This window comes from Neolamprologus multifasciatus, chromosome 3, assembly GCF_963576455.1.
Source record: "Neolamprologus multifasciatus chromosome 3, fNeoMul1.2, whole genome shotgun sequence".
Taxonomy (NCBI): domain Eukaryota; kingdom Metazoa; phylum Chordata; class Actinopteri; order Cichliformes; family Cichlidae; genus Neolamprologus; species Neolamprologus multifasciatus.
The window spans coordinates 13572492-13584455 of record NC_140441.1 but is presented as its reverse complement, the minus strand read 5'-3'; the positions used below and the strand labels follow the sequence as shown (position 1 = coordinate 13584455).

The following is an 11964-nucleotide window of genomic DNA, read 5'->3' as shown; positions in this document are numbered from 1 at the left end:
ACACTTCCTCCGTTCACATCTGTGACACACTTTCACACATACACACCTGTAATGCAGTGAAAACAATGAACGTCTCATTTGATATTATCTCCTGCATAAAGACCGTCAACATCTCATGTGATATTATCAGCTTACACACAACTCTTAAAGGCGCCTTGCACACAAACACAAAAACACTAATATGCGGTTGAGTACAGAACACCGTTTATTCTTTTCACTTGACAGACTCGAACATCATGCATCCAAACTTTACTTCTTGTTCCTGTGCGAGTTATGAAAACTCTCTCCCCCCAAAATTCATAAAGAAAGTCACTAAAAAGGAAAATGTAAGATTTCTAAAAACCATAAACAGCACAACTTTTAATAAGAAAAATGCCCAAAGAACCAGAAATGGAATGTCTTTCACACATTTGAACAATGTAGTGTTATTACACTAATGTTTTAAACACTTTAAAACTGCACGTTTCATTTAACCCACTAAATTTATGTTCTGTCAGACTGAAATTTATCTACTTAATGCAGTTTTAATCCATAAGAATGTATTCAGAAACTGCATTTGGTAGATTTTAATAAGCGCAACACTAATCAGTATGCAGCTTTCCTATCCTTTGGCACCATCTTTAGCCCGTGTAGGGGAACTGCAGAAGCAGTGCTTGTCTGGCTTTGAGCTTGAGGTCTTTCAGGTTTACAGTCGAGTCCACCTCAAATTCTTGGTCAGTTGACAGCTTCACCTTGGCCGTTTCTGGTAGCTCTACCCCCTCTGCACAAACAAAGGTCATCAAGTTTAAAATAAATAGCAGAGTTAATAGATATTGCTAGATATCGTCAGTAGACATTTCCGTTGAACTATAACTTGCCTGTGGGTTCCAGATTTAATTTCAGCTCCTCGAGACCATCTCCCCAGTTTACAGCTGTTATGTATCTCTCGCTCTGATCCCACACACGAAGGAAAGAGAGAGACGTGGCAGAGCTGTAGAGACTATAGTAGTCGCCGTGCAGGAGGGAGCGCTCTTTGCCTCGCAGGTCACTGAGGGATCTGAACCACTTCCTTATTTCAGCGTATTCAGTATGGTTAGACTGTAAATGAGAGTCAAGAAAATGTTTTACTGCACTTAAAGCAAATGAATGCTTGATCATTGACAGACTGAACACACCCACACTTACCTTAGCACCGTCAGTTTCTTCCTTCTCTACATTCCAAACCATCTTCGGAGCTTCTTTGGTCTGGTTTGTTTTGTTGCTCATCTGATTTGCCTGAAGGCCAATTTCATCTCCGTAGGTAAACACAGGGGTTCCAGGCAAGGTGAAGAGCAGAAGCTGGTAGAGACGAATCAGGCCCCAAGTCGTTGCCCGTTTAGACAGATGGTCCTTCTGAGCAGCACCGAGACCCCAGCCTATTTTTCTCTGCTCAGAGTGGAGGGTCTTCAGGACCCTAATGCGCTCTTTACCTGCGGATATTCAGGTACCATAATCATCTACAATGCACCTTTTTGACATTTACTTAGGATTATTGTCACTAATAATAATAATCACTACTATGCAAACAGTAGCAGCCTACCTTCCATGTTTCTACTGAGCAGGTCAGACAAGATTAGATCGACACCAGAGTCATTGACTAGCTGAGACAACTGATTAGCTGAAATATTGTTGACCACACCCATCAGAGCCCTAAAGAAAAGAGAATAGGATCAGGTCAGTGAAGAAATTTTACTTGTTATACATCTTGAAACACTTCCTTGAATGTTGATGGGACTATATTTCATGTCCATGTTCTCTCAGAACACAGTATCCTGTACCTGATATTTTACTGATGCTTTTAAAATGACTTTTCCAGGACAGATCAGGCCTACAACTTTGTTATCATATGTCTGGATAATAGCTAAAGTTAAGAATTTAAAATAAAATACCCCGTTTAGTGGCCAACTGTAGTCGTCTACTTGTGCTGAATCAAAAGTCAGAACATAGCAGCCACACAAACCTCTTCTTGGTGTCATCAGTGCCATTTCCCTGGACCGCCATCCGCAGTTTGGCCCAATCAGGACTCTTGGAGGCAATGTCAAGGTCAGATATCTTGATGCCATCAAGACCCTTATTCAGCCAGAACTCAGCTGCAGTCTGGAAGAGAACAGATTCAAGTTAACTACAGTGGCAGCAAGACCCGAATCTACACCACAGTATATAATATCCCATTTAACCCTTTAAGACCTACCATAGAACCAAGTCCGCCAGAGCTTATATTATATTTTTACATGCTGTGGAGCCATTTTTGGGAGCATTTCAAGTTGCTATACATCAATACAACCATTACAGCCTAGATTTTAATAATATGTATGAATTAAGTGCATAGTGATTACATACATTGCAAAAAAGTGCAATAAACGACCAAAAAATTGAAAATAGTTTGTTTTTTTAACATATATTTCTAGTTAGAGAAATTTAAGAGGCTTATCCCTCAAAACTGTAAATACAAAAAAGTTGCACAAGCTAGTTTCCTACCACAGGAAATTTATTTTGAGTGTCTTCATAGTTTTATTTTTGAAATACACCAATTTTTATACACTGCAGGAAAAACGAAAAGAAATATTATAGTGCAAATTTGCAAAAAAGCAGAATATGCATCAAAATAAACTATTTCCAGCAGTGCAATATGAATCCTAAGAATCGGCACAGAAAGTCATAAAGTCAAACATAACTTTTAAAAACACCAGTATAGGCTCATTGAGGCCCAGACAGTAAAAAAACTACATTTCCGCGAAAATGACGTCACTTCCGGTTTCGGGCAGGTAATGGCGGACATGCGATAGTTCGGGCTGACGTCTAATCCAATGTGGGAAGTGTTATGAACAGCTGATCGGATCGGCAAAGCGCGTTTCTGGAATATTATGTTTTTGTTGCTGCAAGCGCTTTTTATGCAGTTTTTGCAAAGCTGTATGTGGAAGGAAACTGTGACCTAGCACAAGCTGATGGCATAAGATGCAAGTACAACTCCTCAGGTTTCATATGCAAAAAAAATTATTGCGCTAGCTTACGTGGTTGCAGAGCTACCAGGATTTAAAAATAGTTACGCAAAACAGAGCGTGCCGCTCTGACCGGTTTTAAAGGGTTAATCATCTGTCCATGGGGCCTAAAGTCAAAAATGTGCCATTTGTTTATCACATGTAAAGATAGTGATGTTGCTTAATATGCCTTCTTACTCCAAATAATTAAATCTGTGTGCTTACCTTGACGTCTTCCATTATTTCTGTACGGTCTTTGTCATCAAACCACACAGGATTTCCTTTGTAGTTTGGAGTCAGGTCAAGCACCACAGAAATACCTGAAAGAAACAGCAAAGCAAATGTTTGCTCACGTCTGGTCCTTAAGAGTCCAGAATCCAGCAATAAGTAGAAACCACTCTTAATGAAAGAACAGAGCACCAGTTACTCTTTTAGTGTGAGCGATTTAGCAGGTAACTGATCTGAAATCAGAAAATTATGTACCCTTTTTGTGGGCCGCCTTCAACAGGCTGTCGAGATCTTCAGCTTTTCCAAGACCTGCACTAATTTCTTGAAGGTTCAGACCAGTCATCTGGTTGGCCTGGACAGTATGAAGAGGTCCGATTACCAGGCTTTTCACCTTCAGCTGATTAATGTCATCCAACTTTGCTTCAACACCTGAAAGAAAACAAAAAGGAAGAAAAAAAAGGTAGTAAATGAAATGCTGGGTCAGTGTGAATTTCAAATAAGGCAGAAAAACAAGGGTGTGAGAAGCAGCAGGGTGTGAGCAGGTTAGGGACAAAGGACAGACAGCTTTAGACACATGTTGATAGTTCAGACTGTAGCACCGCAGTGCTCGCAAGATTATGTGAAGGATCCCAGCCACTCCCTCTGCTGCCCATGTGAAACCTGAGCACAAGGGTGGCTTTGATAAAGAGAACAAAACTGAGTCACGTGGAGTTTTTGGAATTCCACCCAAAGCCTGTTAAAACCAACTGCTCCCCACCAGTTCACTTTATGAACAGTAGTAAGCACTGTTCTTCCTTCCCGTCTTTAAAAAGCCCGTAGTAAACATTTTTTTTCATATGTACAGATCACGATATCTTGATATATTCCAGAGCTGCTCAACTTGGCCATATCTGAATAGAGATATGAAACAGATGACATCTTCACTTTTTTAAAATAGTCTTAAGACCTTTAGTCACACTTTGGCAGCCTCGTCAGCAATTTGATATCTAGACAGCTGACACAGGCCACAGAGAACTAATGAAAGCCAAGAGACTGTCACAGGACGTTATCCATGCAAGTCAGAGCACGTTACCCAACTCAAGACTGGGGCACTTTAAGTGCAACCTCCAACTCTTATCTTGGGAATAAACATGGCAGCGCAATAAAAAATTTTTTTTGAAACTTGCAAGAATAAAACCACTTGATCAGCTTCATAAGCTCTCCACAAATAGTCTACCTTTCAATCCTTCAGAGAACGCTTCAAGGTCAGTGATCTGGTAGAGAGGCCCTTCATTCCACCAGTTCATCTCAGGAATAGCCTTGCAGCGAGGAGCCTGGACTATGATTACAATGGCTCCAGCAAGCATGCCAATCCAGCCCAACCAAAAGAGGACAAGAAGAACCCAGCGGGTCCTCACCCATCTGTGGAAGAAAATAATAATGTAAAAATGTCCACTTATTTTAACGCCCACAGAGGAAGACAGCTCTTAGCTGCAGCTCTTACCCTGGAGTGCCAGCAACCTTCATCAGCTCCTCTTTGGACAGCCCGGTGAAGGCAACCTCATCATCGGGAACTTTCAGCTTGACGCTGCCGTTTTTCTCCCCGCCTGGAGCCTGACCGTCCCCCGTCATGGGCTGCTTCTCTGGGTCGAGCTCGTTGAGCTCCACTTCCTTCATGTCGATCTCTGTGTCTTTATTCATGGTTTAACTGGAGGTGGAGCACAAAGGAAAACTATGAATTAATACCTGTATCTGCAAAAGCACTCTCATTGGCTAACACCCAAGAGCTAAATAAAAAACAAGAGCACCAAAAGGAGTAGAGGGTTTGTTTTGTTTTTTTAAAGGCAGTACCGGCCAAGTCTCATCCACTCGCCTTTTGTCCACCCTTATGTAACATCCCCCCCTACACAGGACATACAGGCAACGACTAGATTCATTAAGGTAACCCAGTTTTTATGTAGGAATTAAACAGGAGAGGCGGTGAGGTTCCCTACTTAATTAGACACAAGCTCTTGTTTGTTTTTCCTTACAAAGCGCTCATTAAAAACTAAAAAAAACAAACAAACTAGTTCATGTCAGTTGCACTTCAAAACCCACTCAAAACGCTAGCAACAAAAATATCAGCTGTAAAAAAACGGAAATAAATAAAATAAACAATAAACGGAATTAAAATAAACGGAAGCCCATTCTTGAGATGCTCATATGTTCCACCGGTGTCTGATGAAACAATTACTTTTTACGTCAAGCAGTCAGCCTCGAGTTACGGAAATACTGCAGCTACCCTTCATAATAAGAGCATAATAATAGCAAGCATAGACTTATTAAGAAAACGATTTAAACAAATGTCACGAGTAAACGACAGTAAACATTTGTTAGTTAAAGAAAACAAACAAAAACAACCCAACAAGTAGCTCTCTGACAGTCTAATATAACTAATATAACACACACACGGCTTTAAGATTAAAGGGGTGTAAACCGGAAATTTAGTAGTAGACCGGTTTGTTCCAGTTCGCTTCAACAGTCATTAAATAAAACCTCTTCAAACAAGTACACCGTTTGAAACTTTCACCGAACACACGTTAAAATCGACCCGGTAGCAATAACAACTCCAAAAACTGTGTGATATCGTATAATTCCATCTTCCTTTAAGATGATGAAATCAAACCCATCCCTAGCGTCATGTGCTCCTACACGAGGCAGTCTATCCGGCTGTGAGCTGAAGACTACTCTCGGCGATAACACGGCAGGTCTGAAGTTACAGAGTGGCAGAAAAGTTGATGAAGTAAATCAAAATTACCTGTCAAATACAATGTATAGTCCCGGTTTGGCTTTTAGTTTACAGCCGGTTATCCCTTGTTCTCTACTAAGCGCGTAAAGAGGATCAGAGCGCCTATTTGTACCCGCCGGTTTCTCCGCCTACTGATGGAGCCGGTAATCCCTCCCTCTCTTTCCCTCCCCCTCCTTCGCTTGCTGTCTCTCTTTCTTCCAAGAAAAAACCTAAGAAACAAACTAATAAACAAACTGAACTCCATGCTCCAAACTAAGAAAACTTTGTTCTGTTCCTTCTTAATGTTTATTTATCAGTTATTATACAAACTGAAGATAATCCAGTTTGCTTCACAGGCAAGATGATTGGTAATGTGATTATCCAGCTGTCTTCTTCTGATCAGTGGAGATTGCCACTCTGTGTTTCACTGATCTAATTTCACGACTGAGGACCTTTCTGTCGCTCTCTTGTTTTTGTTTTACCATATAGACCTTGTTTGCAGTGTTTAAGCGTAAACAGCTGACCACTTAGTCTCCTGTGATCACGCTGACTCTACAGTACCGAAACAACAAAATCAGCAAAATCCCATTTGAGTTGAATTGTACTTGCAATGCTTCTCCTGGGAGCTGAGCAACAGATTAAAACTGAGCATCGCTTCTCTGTAAAGGTATAAAATATGTTGTTAGACCCTGTTTGAAAATGTCAGGTTCGTGCTGCTTTCTATTTTCTGTGTCGATTCTGGGTTAAAGCTGATCACACTCATGCCGATGACAGATTATTTCATGCCAGGTCTAACAATGTATATCTCTGTTGGAGACAGTATTTGGGCGCAGCCAATCTAAAAACCAACATCCTCCTGTCCCAGATTGAGCTCTAAATCTTTCTCCAGCTGTTGTTGACCTTCATCGAGTTACAGTAAGAGAAGTTACAAACAAAGCTACAGAATTTACTTCCTAGAAGTAACAGTAGACTTCTAGGAAGAGCGCACATTAAATAAGTATGTGTGGGGGCATGTTTTTCACCCTAATTGTCCAGTTTGCTGTACACTGATGTGATTTATTATGACATACAAGTTAGACAGAATGAAGGCAGAATGCTTGGATTTATAGTTGCCGTAAATGTTTGCATAAATGAATCATACTCGTGTGTGTTTCATGTAGTGCAATGGTGCAAACTTTGATTTTACACTTTGCAATTCTCCCTCTGCTCTTACAGTACAACTATAACAAAGAACCTCGCTGTCTGTCTGTGATATAGTTGTGTTATCTGTGTCTTCTCAGGCTGCTTGTTGCTCTCTACTCCTCTATGTCTGCACAGTGTTTTTGCCCTTTACACGACCCTGGTGCTGTTTCTTTCTGTCTCTGCTAAGCAGGTTCAAGTAAACAACTTGCAGTGACAGGTAACTGCAGAAACAGTTATGTAGCATGTTCATGTAACTGAACCCCTGCATGTGTGTGCTTGTTGCCTTCACAGATGTGACATGTTACGGCACTTAATTTCAAACTTTTTTTTTTTTTATCTGACTACTTAATCAGTTTATTTTGTAGTGATACGTCCAGTATAGTCCACTGACTCCAACAGCTCGGGCTTTCAGAGTCCTGTGACGTTACTGCAACCCTTACTAGTATTTATGTACACCTGGCTAGTTTTGGGTTGGGACCCCCTCTTGGGTTCAGAGCTGCATTAATTCTATGCAATATAGATTCAGCAAGGCGCTACAAACTTTCCTCAGAGATTTTGCTCAATATTGACATGATAGCATCACTCAGTTGCTGCAGATTTGTCAGCTGCACGTGCATGATACGTTTCTCTTTCCACCACATCCAAAAGGAGCTCTGTTGGATTTAGATTTGGTGACTGTGGAGATCATTTGAGTTCAGTGAACTCTGTGTCCTGTTCAAGAGGCCACTTTGGAATATATGCAGTCAGACAAAAGATAAACTAGAGTGGTGACTATTCTTTTTCTGACAAAGTTCTACTTTTGTATTTTCTTACTCAGTTGTATAGCATTTGTATTCTATTTTATTCTATTGTATATATTATTCTGTTTTGCTCTATTGTATATAGTATTTTATTTTATTTTATTGCATTCCAGTCTTTTCTAATTTCTGCTACATAACTTTGCATTTTTGCTGTAACAAAACAAATTTCCCACCTGTGGGACTAATAAAGGTCATCTTATCTTATCTTATCTGTTGGCAAGCGGAAAGCCTTTATGATCGGCATTAAAAAACTGATTGAATATGAGTGAAAACATAAAGAAAGACATACAGAAGATTTTTGTGTTATAGATTAGGCCATGATCTTCTTATATGCCATATTTGTCTTCAGGGACTATTTTATGTCTTCCAGAAACAGTGTGGTGCCTGTTTATTTCATTTTCAGACTTCACCACTGGTACATGTTCTTCTCCATGTGGATATGTCTCGGTCAAACCTTAACCAGTGGTAGGGAGGGGTGTCTAATTTAGGATGTGTGACATTAAATCTATTTATACTCTGCTGTTATTCAGCTTAGTCATTGTGCCAGGCTTTTGCTACCTGGTGTCACTAATTTTAAAACCTTTCTAAATGTCTTCTGCTGACTATTTAAATATGCCCAAGAATAAAATCTAACTTTATAACCAGTGTTTGGCAGCTGCATATCTACATGACGCACTCATGCTCACTTCTCCTATTTCATCAAAGTCAAACACACGCCATCTGTTTCTGTTTTTATCACAGCCTGTTGATCATGTGTGCATAAGTGGCAGAGTCAGGTTGTAACAGAGCTGCTGAGCATTGGCTGATGTGGACACACTGTGCTTTCCAGCTGGGGAAGTATTGAGGATACAAGGAAAAGTTGCAGAATATGCTCTGTTTTTCTGTAAAAACAGCAGAGCATGTGGGGAAAACTGGGAGGAGGAGTGAGTAGATCAGGAAACAGGAGACTGGAGGAGGGAGGAGAACTAGGAATGAGGGGAAAGAGCAGACAGGCAGAGAGAGGGGAGGGATGTGTAAACATGTTTTTGAGCTGAGGGTGAGGAATATATTGGAGCACAGCTCGGGGTATTAATGGAAGCAAAGCCTAGAGCGACGGAGAGACTGTTAGTGTCCTTTTCACACATGTTGTCTCAGCCCTGTGAGGTTTTCAGTTCTGCTTAAACAGTTTACAGGATAAATTGGTCAAAACCTAAGCAGCATCTGAATCCTCGGAAAACCGAATCAATCCCAACTTGGCAATAAAACAAGAACGAAAGAACATTAGCCATCATCACAACAAGTTCACAGAGGACACGGAGGGACTAATTCACTCCTAGACTTGTCTTCTTTGTTTATGCCTTTGGTAGAGGAGGAGGGGATGTTCTGCTGGAGTCTATAAGCCAGCACACAGACCCCCACAGCATAATAACAGAGATGAAAGAAGGCCAAAGTTGCTGCATAGTTTGTTTTTTTCTGTTTTTTCAGTGGAGGGGGGAAGAACACAGGGAAGACTGTACAGTACCTGTCGTTCAAGGTCTCAGTTCACATTACCATAGTAACTGATTTTGTAACAAGATCAAAGTAGGGCAAATTAGGAGCTGATTAGAAGCACTATGTGAAAACTTCTAGATTTTTAAAGTTTAGATTAGAGTCAGTCAGTCAGGGCTCGAGTGATCATCTCACTGAATGCAGTCATTCATGCACACACACATACGCACACATATGGCTACACCAAGAATCGTCTGATCCCCGTGAGAGAGTTTATTTAGTAAGACCGCATGTGCTTGGGAGGAGAGAAAAAAAAGGAAAATAATCAGCAGTTCAGACCAGTCTAGACCAGTCTGGCCGAGAGCTTACGCTTTCATCTCATTGTTTCAAGTTCCCTGCAATGAGCTCTCGCATTCAAAGTTCACACCGAACGAATGAAGTTCGGGGAAATGCTGCTTTAATCTCATCTAAAAAGTGCAAAGGTGTATTCACAGATTGATTTGTTCTCCTCTTCAACAAACATGAGCATGTTTGTCTTTTGGATCTACAGCCAACAGAACATGCGCGGCTACACTTTGGGTCCTGGATAGAGGGGAAAAGAAGAATCCACCAATGACTGTGCTGCACTGGTGATAAAGAGAATGACTTACAGAGCGAAACATGCAATTAATCAGACTGCACGTGGACTTTGAGCCATATTGTTTAACGTTAGCGCTCTCAGTTATGTAACTAATATATTGTCCCTCAGCGGGGATATCTGATCCCACACGTGTGCCGTGTCTTGCCGACTGTACATTTCGTAACCTTTCTGCTTGTACGCTCTCTCTTCTTCTGATTGTTTTTCTGCCCATTAAGCAGCGCCTCCTGCTTCCTCTGACAATGAGAACGAATGACCTAGTTTCCTCTCACAGACAAAGAGGAGCCTGTTCGGTTTGGAAAGCCTCCCTCTCTTTAATTTTGCATGAATGGAGCTAATTAGTCAGTTCTCCTTAAAAATGCACCATTAAGAAGAAAAATATATATATAAAGGATCTAATATAATACACCTCACACAGATGCGGGACACACTGCTGAAATCACAGAGCACACAATACTGTAACATACACACGACTTCTGCTTTTAAGCTCTGTGAAAAATATACTTGACATATTTAAAAGAATTCCTTCCTTTGTATTCCCATCACCTTCTCTACCATTACAGCATTTTTCTGCCCGGTTCTCTAAACCCTCTCCCTTCGGTTGAGCCCCTCTCTATATAACTAACCACCTCCTCTTGTCAGCAGGAAACAGTGGTTGCAAATTATGTAAGAAGGCCCCCTTTCTGTGATAAGAATGCAAAACAGCTGAGCCATGTGAAGAGCTTTGCGACAGCTTCCGCTGTGTGAGCAGAGTGGCGCAGCGGAAGCGTGCTGGGCCCATAACCCAGAGGTCGATGGATCGAAACCATCCTCTGCTATTTTTTACTTGTTCCACCCAAACAGAGATTAGACGTCCCGCACGGACAATCTGATATCCTCTGCTGTGTCCCAATTTAGGGTCTGCACGCTTGAAGTACGCATTTTAAGTGCGATTACATCACCGCCACGCGACGACGGCTATCCCAATTCGAAGTGTACTTCAAATGCATACTCCAAATGCGCCGTCGATTTCCCCAAATATCGAGCGTGGTCCGGTGCACGCTTCGTGGTCCCATATATCCCACAATTCATAGCGCGGCGGTGGGTGTGGATAATTTTGCCGCAAAATACGGCGAAGGGAGCGGCCGAAGAGTGAACTGTCAAAAGTAAGTACTGAACATGACGTCCTTAATTATGTGCGAATGTTTAATAACGAAGAACATTAAAACATTGCTGTTGGCCACATGTTGGCAAAGTTGTGTGACATTAGTGATGTTTGTACTTACAGTGTTAACTTGGTTTTAAAGCCTATATATATATATATATATATATATATATATATATATATATATATATATATAGGCTTTATATATATTTTATTTTATATTATATATTTTATATATATATATATATATTTTATTTTATATATACTTATACTTATACTTACTTTATATATATATATATATATATATATATATATATATATATATATATATATATATATATATATATATATCATGATAATCTGACAATAATATAATATTGGCCATATTATATTTACATTACCACAGTGAGATGTTTTTAGTCTCATGAACAACATTAGCTAATTGTTATTTGCTAACTACTCTTAAATGACTGTTCAGTACAGAAATGAAGCCCAACAATCATGTTTTACAGTCCCGTGGCCTCAGCCTCAGATACTCAACTAATCAAAGTGATGTCATGACAAAAATGAATGACCAACAAAACATTTTTCTCCTTCATTTCTGTCAAACAAAGCTGTATGTAACGTTTCTCGCGGTTAGTATCATGGTTGCTAGGCAACCTGAACAGCGCGACGAAGCATTTCACACGTCCCATTTCACAAGCCTCTCACTTCCGCACTTCTCGTACGCGTATGTAGTACGCGTAGTGCGCGTACTTCAAGCG

At 40.5% G+C, this 11964-nt stretch overlaps 1 protein-coding gene across 1 annotated transcript; it reads right to left on the bottom strand.

Annotated features, from left to right (window-relative positions):
• Positions 1-183: 183 nt before the first annotated feature.
• Positions 184-6131, bottom strand: LOC146521711 (amino acid transporter heavy chain SLC3A2-like). The gene is made up of 10 exons (XM_085154634.1): positions 6001-6131; positions 4708-4911; positions 4441-4625; positions 3480-3653; positions 3222-3316; positions 1979-2115; positions 1559-1668; positions 1165-1448; positions 858-1077; positions 184-760 (listed from the first exon to the last, which is right to left on the bottom strand). The coding sequence occupies exons 2-10, from the start codon at positions 4902-4904 to the stop codon at positions 621-623; spliced, it is 1542 nt and encodes a 513-aa protein (XP_085010760.1). The 5' UTR covers positions 4905-4911; positions 6001-6131; the 3' UTR covers positions 184-620.
• Between the last annotated feature and the right edge of the window lie 5833 nt (positions 6132-11964).

What these genes read in the sequence shown, in the direction of transcription:
- LOC146521711 (XM_085154634.1), bottom strand. Translation starts at nt 4,904, where the DNA reads ATGAATAAAGACACAGAGATCGACATGAAGGAAGTGGAGCTCAACGAG. An exon ending in ACTGATGACACCAAGAAGAG is followed by an intron (nt 1,669 to 1,978) that starts GTTTGTGTGGCT and finishes TCTTTTCTTTAG; the next exon opens with GGCTCTGATGGGTGTGGTCA. An exon ending in ATTAAATCTGGAACCCACAG is followed by an intron (nt 761 to 857) that starts GCAAGTTATAGT and finishes TTGTTTGTGCAG; the next exon opens with AGGGGGTAGAGCTACCAGAA.